Source organism: Bactrocera dorsalis, chromosome 3 (assembly GCF_023373825.1).
Source record: "Bactrocera dorsalis isolate Fly_Bdor chromosome 3, ASM2337382v1, whole genome shotgun sequence".
Classification (NCBI taxonomy): domain Eukaryota; kingdom Metazoa; phylum Arthropoda; class Insecta; order Diptera; family Tephritidae; genus Bactrocera; species Bactrocera dorsalis.
The window spans coordinates 33,044,941-33,058,975 of NC_064305.1; the positions used below are offsets into that span (position 1 = coordinate 33,044,941).

General features: G+C 35.2%; 1 protein-coding gene across 2 annotated transcripts in view; it reads right to left on the bottom strand.

The window, feature by feature from the left end:
- Positions 1 to 10,734, bottom strand: part of LOC125777356 (uncharacterized) — an 85,554-nt gene extending 74,820 nt beyond the window's left edge. The window contains exons 1-3 of one of the 2 annotated variants that reach the window (XM_049452113.1): positions 7,671 to 10,734; positions 7,524 to 7,598; positions 6,810 to 7,442 (exon numbers count right to left, since the gene is read on the bottom strand). In XM_049452113.1, coding sequence (XP_049308070.1) covers positions 8,254 to 9,696 — 1,443 coding nt within the window. In that variant the 5' untranslated portion in view covers positions 9,697 to 10,734 and the 3' untranslated portion in view covers positions 6,810 to 7,442; positions 7,524 to 7,598; positions 7,671 to 8,253. Of the gene's footprint in view, positions 1 to 6,809; positions 7,443 to 7,523; positions 7,599 to 7,670 lie in introns of those variants that run through there. The other variant, XM_049452114.1, reaches the window with a different exon arrangement.
- Positions 10,735 to 14,035: the final 3,301 nt, after the last annotated feature.

Sequence of the window (14,035 nt, forward strand, 5' to 3'; positions counted from 1 at the left end):
ATAATATCAAGGTATTTCCGAGTGTCCTCGCAAACGGATCACTGACGAAAGTTGAGCAAAACCTCATAAATGTTAATTGGGTTGAAATACACTCTTTGGCCATTCTCCAAATTAACTGCGATACGCACAACAGTCGGAAAACGTTCATGAAGTGCAAAATTACAAAGCGCTTTATTGCAGTTCACTTATCGACCGTATCGTTCAAAACCAATAACCGCCATGTTGCTTCCTTTGGTGACGTATTTACAAACGTATTTTATCGATCACACTAAACTGCAATACTCACCATTGATATGAGTTTAGAATGTGAATTAGACAATAATGGTGAATATACTACGATCCATGTGTTGTCAACTTCGATATTCACTCTTCTAAATTGGATGCTGAATGTTCTGCCATTGTCGTTTGGTGAGCAACGCCGATGGAGTGGATATCCACCATTTCTAGTTTGTGTTTCCGAAAGAAAAGCACGTGGATACTGTTTCGTTATTGTGAGACATACAAACCGAAGTGGGATTGTGGTGTCTGCAAAGTCCATGAACCTTATTGGTTTTTATCACTTCGTATAATTCTGGATCTTTCTTTGCATCAGGAATTTCCGCATGATTGAATGATTTCATCAATTTTATCTGGTGTAACCACTATTCACCATCCACAATCCAAAGAAGAATGTGTGCGAGCGCAAACCTTTCTTTTGCCACTCAACAGAGTACATCTAGCATCTAATAGCACCATATATATATATTCGCGTTGCTTCAAGATAAAGTCCATCGAAACTGTTGCTTGAAAAGCCTTGCTGTGACATCGTGACGATCGCTTGCTGATTGACCGTGATCTATAATACCGCACGTATGACATCGCATCCTGGGAGTACTCGGTCATGTGCCTTGGGCTGCTAATGTATGTTGATACCAAAAAGAACGCCGACCGATATTAGCGCGACCTCTTCTTGGCATCGTAACATATTTTAATTTGTAATTGATCACTTTATGTGCAACACACATAAAATTTTCACTGAATAATTTTCAAAAAATGTTGAAGCAAACGACAAATTTGAACGATTCAAATAATTGAAAAACAAAACAAAAAAATTGAAAAAAAAAAAAATGTATGGAAAAAATTAACTTTTTGGAATTTTCCGACTTTTCCTCACAAAAAGCATGCAGGCTTTTTATTTCTAAACCTTCCCCGATTCACACAGAACATTCTCTTGAAAATTTCATCAATATTGGTTCAGCCGTTCTCTTAGCGTTACTAACGAACAAACATTCATTCGTTTGTATGAGAAAAAGAAAAGGGCCGTTTTTAGGGGTTTTCCGGCAATCATTCGAACTTTTTTCTCCGCCGCAGAAACCATCTCTGAACCTCAACGAACATTTTAAAAAAAGAATTATCAAATTTGGTTCAGTCGTATGAAAGTTATGAGCGTACATACATTTTGGCGATTCATTTTTAAATATTTATATAGTAGACTAGCTGACCCCGCAGCAGTGTTCCTGCGTGAAATTATTTGTTTTGAAATGATGGGAAAGTTAAATTTGTCATTTCTTTTTTTTCCAATGTAATGCATTTTTTGGTTTCTGTTCCGGTGCGCAAATGTACAGAGAAAGTTTTCCAACTCGTGAGCACGCCACGTATTTTTGGCAGTGTGAAAACCATAGTAGTTCCAAATTTATGCCACACATTTCTACCGACTATCCTTGTGTCCTGATGATTGTCATCCCAAATTCAATTTTTACTGGAAACGGAATTCGTTTGAACTGAAATAGCAAATCGATACAACTCAAATGAATTCGAAGATTCCCCCTTGTATTCGATAGGTCACAATCAATCGGTTTCCATAACACAGTTACGACAGATCCAACTGAGATATCTGGATTGCTTTCTCAACCATATTTTTTTTCTCCGGTTTCTCGGATTTTTTATATAGACTCATTATGCTACTCAGTAAATTCTCAAAATTTTAGAACTCCTCCGGAAAGGATTCTCTAGTATACGCCCCATACTATTCTCAGAGGCCATGCCTCAGTGAGAGAATAGTCTGGCTACACCTGTCAATCAGTATGTTCAATCCCTACCGCTAAAACCTTGCTAATATTTTCAATGATTGGCAACGCCTAACACAAAAGCAAAACGAAAAGACAGAAAGCGAAAACGGATAACAGCTGATTAATCGAAACAAAACGGCAGATTAAAAAAATATGTGCACGTTTTGCTATGATTTGCTGTTAGTAGGGGAAATGGAAAAAAAAACATAAAACTAAAAATTTGCAAGTTTTCCAATTTTTATTTAAAACAAATTGTACTTAGCTATTCCTCTAGGCTTATTATCCACTTGAATCCTCCGGATTTCCGGTAGGTACCAAGACAAAATCTATGTGCTGTCACTGTGAAAACTGGGATTATTCCAAAAAAAATCAAGAGCGTAAAACAACACTTGTACTTCACTCAACACTGTGTGTTTGTTGTACTGTACATTTGTATTTACTGTATATTTGACGCATAAGTTTGACTGCATATAACTGTTGAAAAAACGTTTGTACGCAAAAAATTGTCTTAACCTTTTTTGTAGCGCGGAAAAATTTCTTTTAAGATATTAATTTTTAAAAGTTGTAGACTTATTTGTTTTGGAAATAAAAATTATGGCAATAGAACAAATAATCCTATATAAAAATAGTAAAATGATTTAGACAAGGTCGCTGATGCGTTTGCAATAACGCATAGTTTTAGTCAAAACAAGGAACTTCTCTCGATACCTTCCCTTTCTTACAATAACCCTTTAACCTTCCTCGGTTCCTCAAATACTACGCCAACTTAAGGTCTTCGGGTCATATTGACCCGATTTAAAAAAAAAAACTCGGTGTTATTTTTATAAATTAAATACAGATGGAATTATTTATGTTATATATTTATTCAAATAAAAAAGACACAATTTATTATATTTGTTACTCTTGACAACATGAGAGGCACATAATTTCCGAATATCTTGGACATAAGGGCTTCTTAAATTTTTTTACAGATTTTCGAAGTTTTGACATCTTTTGATGACGGACATATGTACATTACACCTTTTTTTTTATTACAACTCTGTGCACTGGAAGTAACTGTTGCCTCAGTAACACCTGTCTTCACTCGTTGTACTAATTCCAGCGACGCATTTGTCCGAGGAAGAGTTTTCCTACGCTCAATGTGATCATTGACCAATTCCATGCCCAGTTTTTCTAAAAACAGACGTCTTTGTACTGTCCTCTTCTATTTCCAATCAGGATTGGTATCACAATATAATACGTAAGCATTGAAACATTAGATATCAATCATATTATGTAATATGGCTACAGGCCACCTTCTTTTCATACGTTTGCAACTATAGGCCGAAACCATTTTGTCTAGAAAATCAACAGCTCCCTTAGTTGTGTTATAATCCATGGTAATTTTAGGTTTTTTCTGCTCTGAATCATGTATTTCAATCTTATTGTGGTTTGTACTGAGTAAAATTACGTTTTTGTTCTTTTTCGGAATATATGAGAAAAGAACCATTTTTGAATTGAATGCAAATGTGGATGAAAACACTGGTTCCTTCGTATTCAAAAGATCTAATGGTATCTGTCGTTTATTTTTACGTAAAGTTCCAAGAACGGTAAACTTACGGCCTAAAAGTGTTGCGGCTTATTCATATGATGTAAAAAAATTATCACATGTCAGATTGTAGCCCTGTAAGCCCTCTGTCAGATCTAAAACAACACGCATTCCTTGAGTTTTTCTGGAGCATTTCCTTGAAGTTTTCCGGTATAGCATTGAATTGAACGAACATATCCTGTTTCACTGTCACACAAAATCCAAAATTTTATGCCGTATTTACTCGGTTTACTTGGCATATATTGGCGAAAGGGACACCGACCTCTGAATGAAAATAACTGTTCGTCAATTGTGATATTTGTATTCGGATTATAGTTCATAGCAATAGTGTCGCCCATTCATTCCATATATCTCTTATAGCTGCTAATTTATCACTCTGTCTCCTTGCTTCTCGATCCGAACGTTTATCAAAACGCAAAATGGCGGTAATTTTTTTAAACCGTTTTAGGGACATTGTTGCTCGAAATATAGGTCGTCCATAAACTTCAGACCACAAGCTATCGAGGCTTTCATCGTTAGACTTAAAAACGCCAGCAAATATAAGAAGACCTAGATATGCATCTAACTCTATTTCATCCAAAAAGCGCTTCTAAATGTATTGATGCGATTAGAAGCATATCTGGTAATTCCTGGTGTAAGTTTTATTAGGTTTGCGCTGCCCAAACGACCTCTTCCTTCTAATGGGATTTTCGACCACACAAATTCACCATTTTTTGATCGCATTTCATTTTCACTAACACTATTATTGGTCATATATCTTGAAAGAGGTACTTCAACGCTACTAGATTCGTCACTAATATTTCCAATGTTCCAATTAGGTTGAATAATGTCCGTAGGATTTCCGTCGGAATTATTCTCTGTTTCACTTATTATTTCATCTTCAGAACTTATATCGTAGTTTAAAAATTGAGAAATCATGGAATCACTCAATTTGTGAGCCATTGAGGAAAACAACCCAACGCGACGAGTACAAATAACTAGTGAAACAAAAAACTGTCAACGCTTGTAAGGGGGCGACGAAAGCAATATCATTCTACCCACTTAGAAACAATATTTCTAAGATTACCATCAACAATGAATCGCTTAGTGACTTGGGTATAATTGATATTCAACAATAATAAATATATTCTTAGAAGCTGTATGTTTGAGTCAAAGCATTGTACTTCACCGAAGACGGGTATTTCTGACCCGAGGATTTTTTCATACTCGGGTCAAAATTACCCGAGGATCCTAAGAGCAAAAAATGCGTATTTCCTTAATTTAGCAGACATCACCATAAATTCACAATACTAATTTACAATAAATGCATAATTAATAATTGTCACGAAGCCGTTATGAAATCTATTAGATATTACTACTTTTATAATAAAGTAAACTTTAGATTCGGGTCAATATGACCCGAAGAACCGAGGAAGGTTAAGTACTGTGAAAAAATCTGAATCTTTCTTCGGTAAAATTCAATTTTTTTCAACCCTTGCCAGAATATATGAGCTGATGTTAAATTAGAAAAAAAGCAAACGCTACAGCTATAAAGATTCTACCACGCAGATCGGTCTGACTTTAAAATCAGCCGAAATCATCATTGAAATTCATGGAAATTGAACATCTCCAAAACATCGATTTATCGCATTTTGACCGAACATTTGGGTTTACGAAAGGTATGTGCACGATTTGTTCCGCACAAATTGACTGACGACCCTTCGCTCAGAATCCAACATTCGAAGGGCACCATTAAAGAGGTCAAAAATGACAAAATCACATTTTAATCATTAACCACTCCCCATATTCACCCGATATGGCACCGTGCGGCTTCTTCGTTTTCGGAAAAATGCATTTGCTCATGAAAGGAAAGCGTTGTGCAGACGTAGAAGCTATTCAAAAGGCTTGCACCGGCATACTGGAAGCCATACCGGTCAACGAGCCATTCGTTCGACATGCTTTGGATCTTGCAAAAACCTATATTGAAGCAGAAGGATACTATTTAGAATAAAATAAATTGATTTTGCCGAAAAATAATTTGTGCTGTTTTTTATACCCTGAGCAGAGTATATTAAGTTTGTCACGATGTTTGTAACACCCAGAAGGAAGCGTCGGAGACCCTATAAAGTATATATATAAATGATCAGTATGTTGAGCTGAGTCGATTTAGCCATGTCCGTCTGTCTGTCCGTCCGTCTGTCTGTCTGTCTGTCTGTCTGTATATATACGAACTAGTCCCTCAGTTTTTAAGATATCCTTTTGAAATTTTGCAAACGTCATTTTCTCTTCATTTGTCGGAACGGCCGATATCGGACCACTATATAGCTGCCATATAAACTGAACAATCGGAATCAAGTTCTTGTATGGAAAACTTTGACATTTGACAATGTATCTTCACCAAATTTGGTATAGATTATCTAGAGCAACAATGTATTCTCCGAAGAAATTGTTCAGATCGGTTAACTATAGCATATAGCTGTCTTACAAACTGAACGATCGGAATCAAGTTCTTGTATGGAAAACTTTTACATTTGACAAGATATATTCACGAAATTTGGTGTAGATTATTTTTTAAGGCAATAATGTAATTTCCGAAGAAATTGTTCAGATCGAATTACTATAGCATATAGCTGCCATACAAACTGAACAGATAGTTACTAACGTAAATGCACCTGTGAAGGGTATTTAGCTTCGGTGCAACCGAAGTTAACGTTTTTTCTTGTTTTTAAGTTATGTTTACTTTGGAACGCACCTAGTATTTACGTTGTTGTGAAATGTCCCTGCAAAAAACAGGACTACATTATGTACTAGGACAGGACCACGATACTTAGTAACCAACACTAGTTACCGACGTGGTCCAAACATATGGAAAAAATATAGTTACATTAACATTGCGATGTCATTGGACATGACCACATCTGGTCCAACGCTGCATAACATAGGACCACCTACCAAACTACCTCCTTTGGTCCAACATATATTATGCTTACACAAGACCATTGCGTTCTCGACCACCTACGAAACTACTTCGTCTAGTCCAACATATATTCTAATTACACTAGACCATGGCATACTCTACTTACTATTATTGTGGTCCAAATGGTCCACATTTTTGAGCTAAGCAATCCACCTTACTCTATTTCCAATAAAAATTTTTAAACGCTGTTTTTATTATTATTTTTTTTATTAAAAAATTTTAAGTTTACACAAGTATATTAAACTTAAAATACTTTCTTTGGATGCTGCAATTCATTTTTTATAAAAAAAAATTTATTTACATATATTACACTTAAATTATTATTAAAAACTTAACTCTATTTTGGGAGAGGTACGTATGTGTAACGCAAAAAAATCAGTTTTTATATTAGGTATGATTTTTGATCGAAGAAACCTGCCGGAAATGCCTCTTTTTTACGACCTGAAAAGCCCTCCTCATTTCATATATATATTGTTTTGTCGTTAGTGAATAATTCAATTGTCCATACTTTTAAGTATGGTATACACCTTAAAGCTCTTTTTGGTGCCAATTCCATTAATGTTGTATTCAAGGCAAAATTTACGCGCCAAAACCTTTTCGAAATTTTTTACAACCTCTCCTTGTAAAGTATTGCACTGCTGAAATCTAAAATGTTTAAAATGAAATTGGATTAGGCTCTTAATCATCATTTATTTCCGCCTCTAATTTCACGATATCATCATCTGTTTTGATAGGAAATTTGGAAATAGCTCCAACAGTTCCCTTCTCCTTTTGAGTTAGATTTTGTAACAAAGCGGTATGTTCCGCCAAAAGATATTAATGATCACTTTGTTTTGTTTTTCAATTAATTCTGGAAAAATAAAAGAATGTGGGTATGTTAATGATATTCCATTTGATTACAATTATGTATATGTATATATTTTTAACATACCTCCCAATTCTGTAATTTTGTCCACAAATAATTTTTGAAGGTTGTTGCACTTATCGCAACCATCATTGAAGCTATCTAAATATTAAAAATTGTCAATGAAAGTAAAAACACAAACAATATAAATTAAAAAAACAGCAGTTCACTTACCTAAAAATGATTGGGGTATTCCAGCGTTCATCCGGCGAAGCTTTCCAGCTGTTTCCACATTTTTTCCTTATGTAGCAACTCCAAATATTTACATATGTATGTAAGTATGTATATGAAAACAAAATTAAAAACGTTAATTAGTGCAGCCATGTAATATTGGTATAAAAAGTAATTGGTCGTTATGTGGCAAACATAACATTTTGCAAGTTATGTTTTCAATTGAAAACACTTCATTTTCAGTTCTGGGTACAGCATCAGCTAAGCATATACCCAAAGCTGAAAAAGAGTCTAAGGGTTCTTTGAAAAAACTAATAATATTAACATATCGTCTTCCAATTATTACCCTAGAGCCGGAATCCGATTTTTCAAAAGCTCGAATATTTATAATAATAAAAGGGTAGATTAAACAGATATTATTTGGACTTTTTGTGCTAAAAAAATAATGCAGATTGGTATATGCTTTAATATTTGAATTTGTTTCTATAAATCTTGTTATTTTAGATTTAACATGAAAGTCAGAATATGTATTTATATTAGTTAGTTGCTTTAAAATTTTAGTAGGTTTTCTAACGTTTTTTTTTTTTTAATTTTGTAAATAATTTTCAAAGTCATACGCAGAAAAATTCTGAATAGCTCCTAACGTTTTTACACTATCAGCTAGGTGCAATAGACTGTGAACGTTGTATGAAACACTATCATCTCCAAATATTTTTGGAAAATTTTCAACGAATAATTTCAAGGTGTCTTCCGCGTTTTTTAAGTTTGAATGAACATTTTTTGAACAGGAGAGCAATCTACAAGCGCAATGTAATAATAAAAACTCATAGTATACATCTTCATGCACTTTATCTTTTAGAACTAAAATGCCTGTGTAAAGCAAAAATTGTCTGAATTCTGTAGCTTTCCAGTGTGCAACTTGCTCAATACTTCGAGGTAGACGAACGAATTTCTTTGGAATGTGAATTTTAAGCGATTCCAAATGATCGGATATTTGTTTTTTGTTTGCTACACATAGTCGCTTTTCATAACTTAATTTATTTTTTAAAATTCTAACTAAAAACTTTTTCATAACTCCAAGATCGATTAAATGCATTGGATCTAAAGGTACCTGTGTTATCATTTTTAAATTTACTTTTTCAAATGGTGTTTTAACTGTGCGAAATCCTATTTGGTGATGATCAATGTGTCTTCGGAGATCGAAATCTTCATCACTTACAATTTTTCCAACTTTCGTGGGATACACAAGGGTATTTCTAAATTTGTTTGCTTCTGCTGTGCACTTTGAGCACCCATGAGCTGATGTGTGATGCGGAATACCACAGGCAAATGCTCTAGCTGGTGCATCACATATTAAAGATCTAATTTTTAATTCACATATTTTACCGCCTGGTTCTAACCCATTTACCTTTAGAAACTGAAACTCATTGACAAAATAGCTCAAAAACTTATCAATATCACTTGGCTTTTGCTTGCCTTTATATATACCCACAGGAAATACCGATATATTTGGAATATTAACAATGCGTATTAAAATTGGCCAAAGTTGAGTTCTTGAACTATTGAATAATGGCAGACCATCAAAATTAATATCAAATACAATTTCATTAAATTCTAACACACTACTTTCAATTTTCTTAATTTGATTTTTAAGGCCGAGATGAACATACTTTCCCGGAACATGTTCGATAACCACTTCTTCATTTTTTAAGTCCAATAGAACTAAGGGACTTAACGGTACGTCTAAATTTTCCTCTTTTAATATAAATAAAAGCTCACGTAAGCTTTTGTGACCGATTCTATTTTTAATCTGCCAGGCTTTAATTTTGTCCCGAAAAAAATTCTTTAATGGAAGCTTTTCCCTAGTGGCATTAGTACTATGAAAAGAATTACAATGCGCAATATTCTCGGTAGCGGCATCGTTTCCCCGAACTCGTACTGATGCCTCATTTTTAACGGCTAATTGCTCTGTATAAAACTCTTTTTTAGCTTTAAAAAGGCGTTTCAAATGCCTCTTTGAGCAACTCATTTTATTTAATCACTAATTAATTTATTATTAAATTTTTCACACACTATACTCACCAAAATCCTTGAAATTTCTCCAATTATGTCGCAGTAAATTTTTCCAATCCATCCAATCCGTCTGACAATTTCAAAATGAGTAAATGTAGGGGTGGGCGATACACAATATATGAATACAACGACTTATCGATACTTTAAAAGGATTAAGCGCGCATTGACACACTACGCCTTTTATCGCCCAAACTGTAGGCGAGGGCACGTCGAGGAAAATTTAATTTAATTATAAACTTTTTAAATAGAATATAAAAATTTCGGTGCAAATATGTTTATTATAATGGAAGTGTTTTCGAAAATTAAGAATAAAGATAAAAATTATCTAAAGAAAAATATTTTTGTGCACATTTTAAATGAAGCGTACAAAAATTTGATAATATGATATCAAAAAGATTGCAGAACACCAGACGAGAATATTCCGAAAACGAGCAACAAAAGTTTTCGGGTGTAAACTCGTTCTAAGTAAAAAATTTTATGCAAATCGATTTATTTTGTTATTCTCGATAATGAATAGTTCACTTTTAGACTAAAATATTCAATGTTTTTTATAATTTGCTTCAATTTGTTTTAAACTAATATGAGAAATGTTCCAAATTCTTAAAAGACACGGTTCGTAAAATTGTATTTCAAAGATCTTCTTGAATTAAATGTTTGCTCTAATTCTTACACATACATATGTGATTGATGAAAGCAACCGCAAATACAGAAAAAGTTTAAGTGGGGTAAAAATTAACCAATTCTTCAACGTGGTAATAAATAAGAAATATTTACGAGGGCTGTCCGATAAATAACCGTCCTCAACGTGAAGCTAGCGGCACATCTGAAAAAAAAGTTTCTACTTCAAATTGTGCATATTATAATAGCTACTCGCCAAAATTTCAGAAATTTATCTTGCGCAATTATCTGTTGACAGTCGTTTTTGTGAGTCTATTTCGGTGATTTCCCCAAAATGGAAAAAATTTAATATCGAGCTGTAATTAAATTTTTATTTTTGAAAGGCAATACGCCTTCACAAATCAAAGATGAGTTGGACTCTGTGTATGGTGACTCTGCACCATCGTTTACCACCGTAAAATTTTGGGCAGCTGAATTTAAAGGTGGTCGCAGGAGCTTGGAAGATGATGAACGTCCTGGGCGTCCAAAAACTGTAACCACTAACGATAACATCGCTAAAGTTCATCAATTGGTACTAGACGACCGCCGGATTAAAGTTAGGGAAATAGCTGAGATTATGAAGATGTCAAAAGAAACTGTTTGCCACATATTAAACCAAGATTTGGGCATGAGAAAGCTGTCCGCGCGTTGGGTGCCGCGTTTGCTTACGCTAGACCACAAACGTGCGCGCATGAACATTTCCAGCGCTCTGTTGGCTCAGTTAAGAGGCAATAAGACTGAGTTTTGGCGCCGATTGATAACTGTAGACGAAACTTGGATTCATCATTATACGCCCGAAACAAAAATCCAATCTAAAAAGTGGATTGAAAAGGGGGAACCAGCCCCAAAAAAACCTAAAGCTGTGTATTCGGCTGGGAAAGTGATGTCGAGTGTTTTTTGGGACAGCCATGGAATTATTTTTATGGACTATCTTGAAAAAGGAAAAACTATAACAGGAGCATACTACGCATCATTATTGGACAAGCTAAAGGAAGAAATTTCGAAAAATCGGCCACATTTGCAAAAAAAAGAAAGTCTTGTTCCACCCGGACAACGCACCATCTCACACCTCAACAGTCGCCATGGCGAAAATCCACGAATTGCGGTTCGAACTGCTTGACCATCCACCTTATTCACCGGATCTAGCACCAAGCGACTTTTTTTTGTTTCCTCAACTTAAAACTGCGCTCGGCGGCCAGAGATTTTCGTCAAATGAGGAGGCAATCTCTTTCGTGAACTCGTATTTTGCAGACAAAGACGCCAAGTACTATTTGGAAGGGTTGCAGAGATGGGAGCATCGCTGGGAGAAGTGTGTGGAGTTACAAGGAGACTATGTAGAATAATAAAAAAAAAAAATTTTGAAAAAGTCGCGTGCATCATGGTTAGGTCGGTTATTTATCGGACAGCCCTCGTACGTTAATAAAGGTTTTTTGAAATGTATTAAATAATTTTCAATGACTTTTTAGGAAAAATAAATCGATATCTCGTTACGATTTATTTAAAATTATCGTTATTTTTATGATGTCCATTGCTAAATATACCTGCATACGAGTATAACCGAATCAAATTGCCGAACAAGCACGAAAAAGACGATGTTCAATTTCGGGCATGGTCCAGTGCTGCATAACATATGGTTAGGTATGTAACCAGATCTCATCGCCTCTACTTCGAAGCATTACCCAATTGGACTACGTGGTCCTCAAATTTTTGCAGGGGTTATTCATGTATGTATACGTATGTATTTGATTATAAAATTTAACCCTAGAATGGTAAATATCGCCTGTGAGGCGAAGAATTTTTTTTTTTTTTGCAATATTTCCTGATCGTTCACTCGTATTAAGGCGTGCGCTCGTGCCAACTCAGTTAAGTATTGTACGAGCTTGGGCACAGACGTATTTTGTTTTGCTGCGTTGCGTTGGTTATATATAGATATGTACGCGTGTCGCCTCTGAGGCGAAGTTTACCAATAAAGGTACTTTTTGTGCACATATTCGTTTGCGCATTTGTTTTGTTTTTTTTTTGCTAAAATTTTGAGTTTTTGCATAATTTTTATAGTTTTTAGAGATGGCTCCTCCTGATGTGCCGTTACTCAAATTGCTGGAGGAGATATCGCTTGATGGAAGTGAACTTGATGGCGATTTGGGTGTAGATATCGATTCAGATGATAGTGTGGCTGATCCCACTTAGTCGATGATTTCGACGGTGACATGCAGTATATTGATGTATCTAATGAAAATGATGTCAATACCGACTCATGTTCATGAAGCTGTAGACACGTCGCAAAATGGCGATCAATTGGCTTGTGAGAACTGGATAATTACGCCATCGGCATCGGTTATAAGAGGTTATAAGAGGAACAGAACTCCTTGGAGAAACATAGTTCATATTATGCCAGGACCAAAAGAAGGAGCCAATGGTATAGTAGATCGCTTGAAGTGTTTTGAACTGTTTTTTACTACAGAATTGAGGGATGAAGTACTCTTACGCACTAATGAATATATTGACCAAGCAGCTACCAAGTATACAATTCAGAATACCACTACATCACAGGTAACAATAGAAGAGCTTCGTGCTCTTATCGGTATATTTATCATCAGTGGTGCGTTAAAAAATAATCACTTGTCAACTGTTGAACTGTTTGGCCCTACTATTTGTGGATCCCAAAATTTAGCTGCAATGAGCTGTAAACGATTTGAGTTCCTTGTCAAGTGTCTACATTTCGATGATCGTAGCACTCGAGACGACAAAAAAAAAAAACAGATAAGTTTGCGCCTATCCGATATATTTGGGAAATTTTTGTCAAGCAGTGTAGAGATCTATATAAGCCAGGATCGTACGTGACAATAGGTGAACAACTTTTGGCGTTCAGGGGACGTTGTCCATTCCGTATGTATATTCCTAATAAACCGGCAAAATACGGAATAAAGATTGTTTTAGTATGTGATGTAAGATCGAAATATATGATTGATGCGTCACCGTATTTGGGAAAAAACGTAGGCACGATTATAAGTGAACCATTGGGATCTTACTATTGTAAGCTGTTGACAAAGACTATACATGGAACGAATCGTAATTTAACTGCTGATAACTGGTTTACTTCTATTCCGCTAGCTGAGCAGTTGTTTCAACCACCATACAATCTTACTTTTATTGGAGCGGTTCGGAATAATAAGCAAGAAATTCCTGCGGAGTTCAAACATAGTTCATCACGTAAAGTTGGGACATCTCTTTTTGGATTCCACGAAAAGCTCACTCTAGTCAGCTACAAGCCAAAGCCTAAAAAAACTGTTCTTTTTCTCTCTACGATGCACGACAAGCCTTCCGTTGACTCCGCTTCGGGTAAGCCAGTAATAATTCATAAATATAATGAAACAAAAGGTGCTGTGGATACTTTTGATCAAATGTGTGGCCACTCAAACTGTAGCCGTAAAACCAAGCGTTGGCCACTTTGTATGTTCTATGGTATGTAGAATATGGCTTTACTCAACAGCTATGTAATTTATATATCCTACTGTGAAGTTTTAAAAATAAAGCCAATGTCAAGAAGAGAATTCCTCAATAAACTAAGCAAGGACCTTGTAGTGACTGGTGCGCCATTCGTTTAAGAGAAAGGACACGTATGCAAAAAAGGGTTTTTG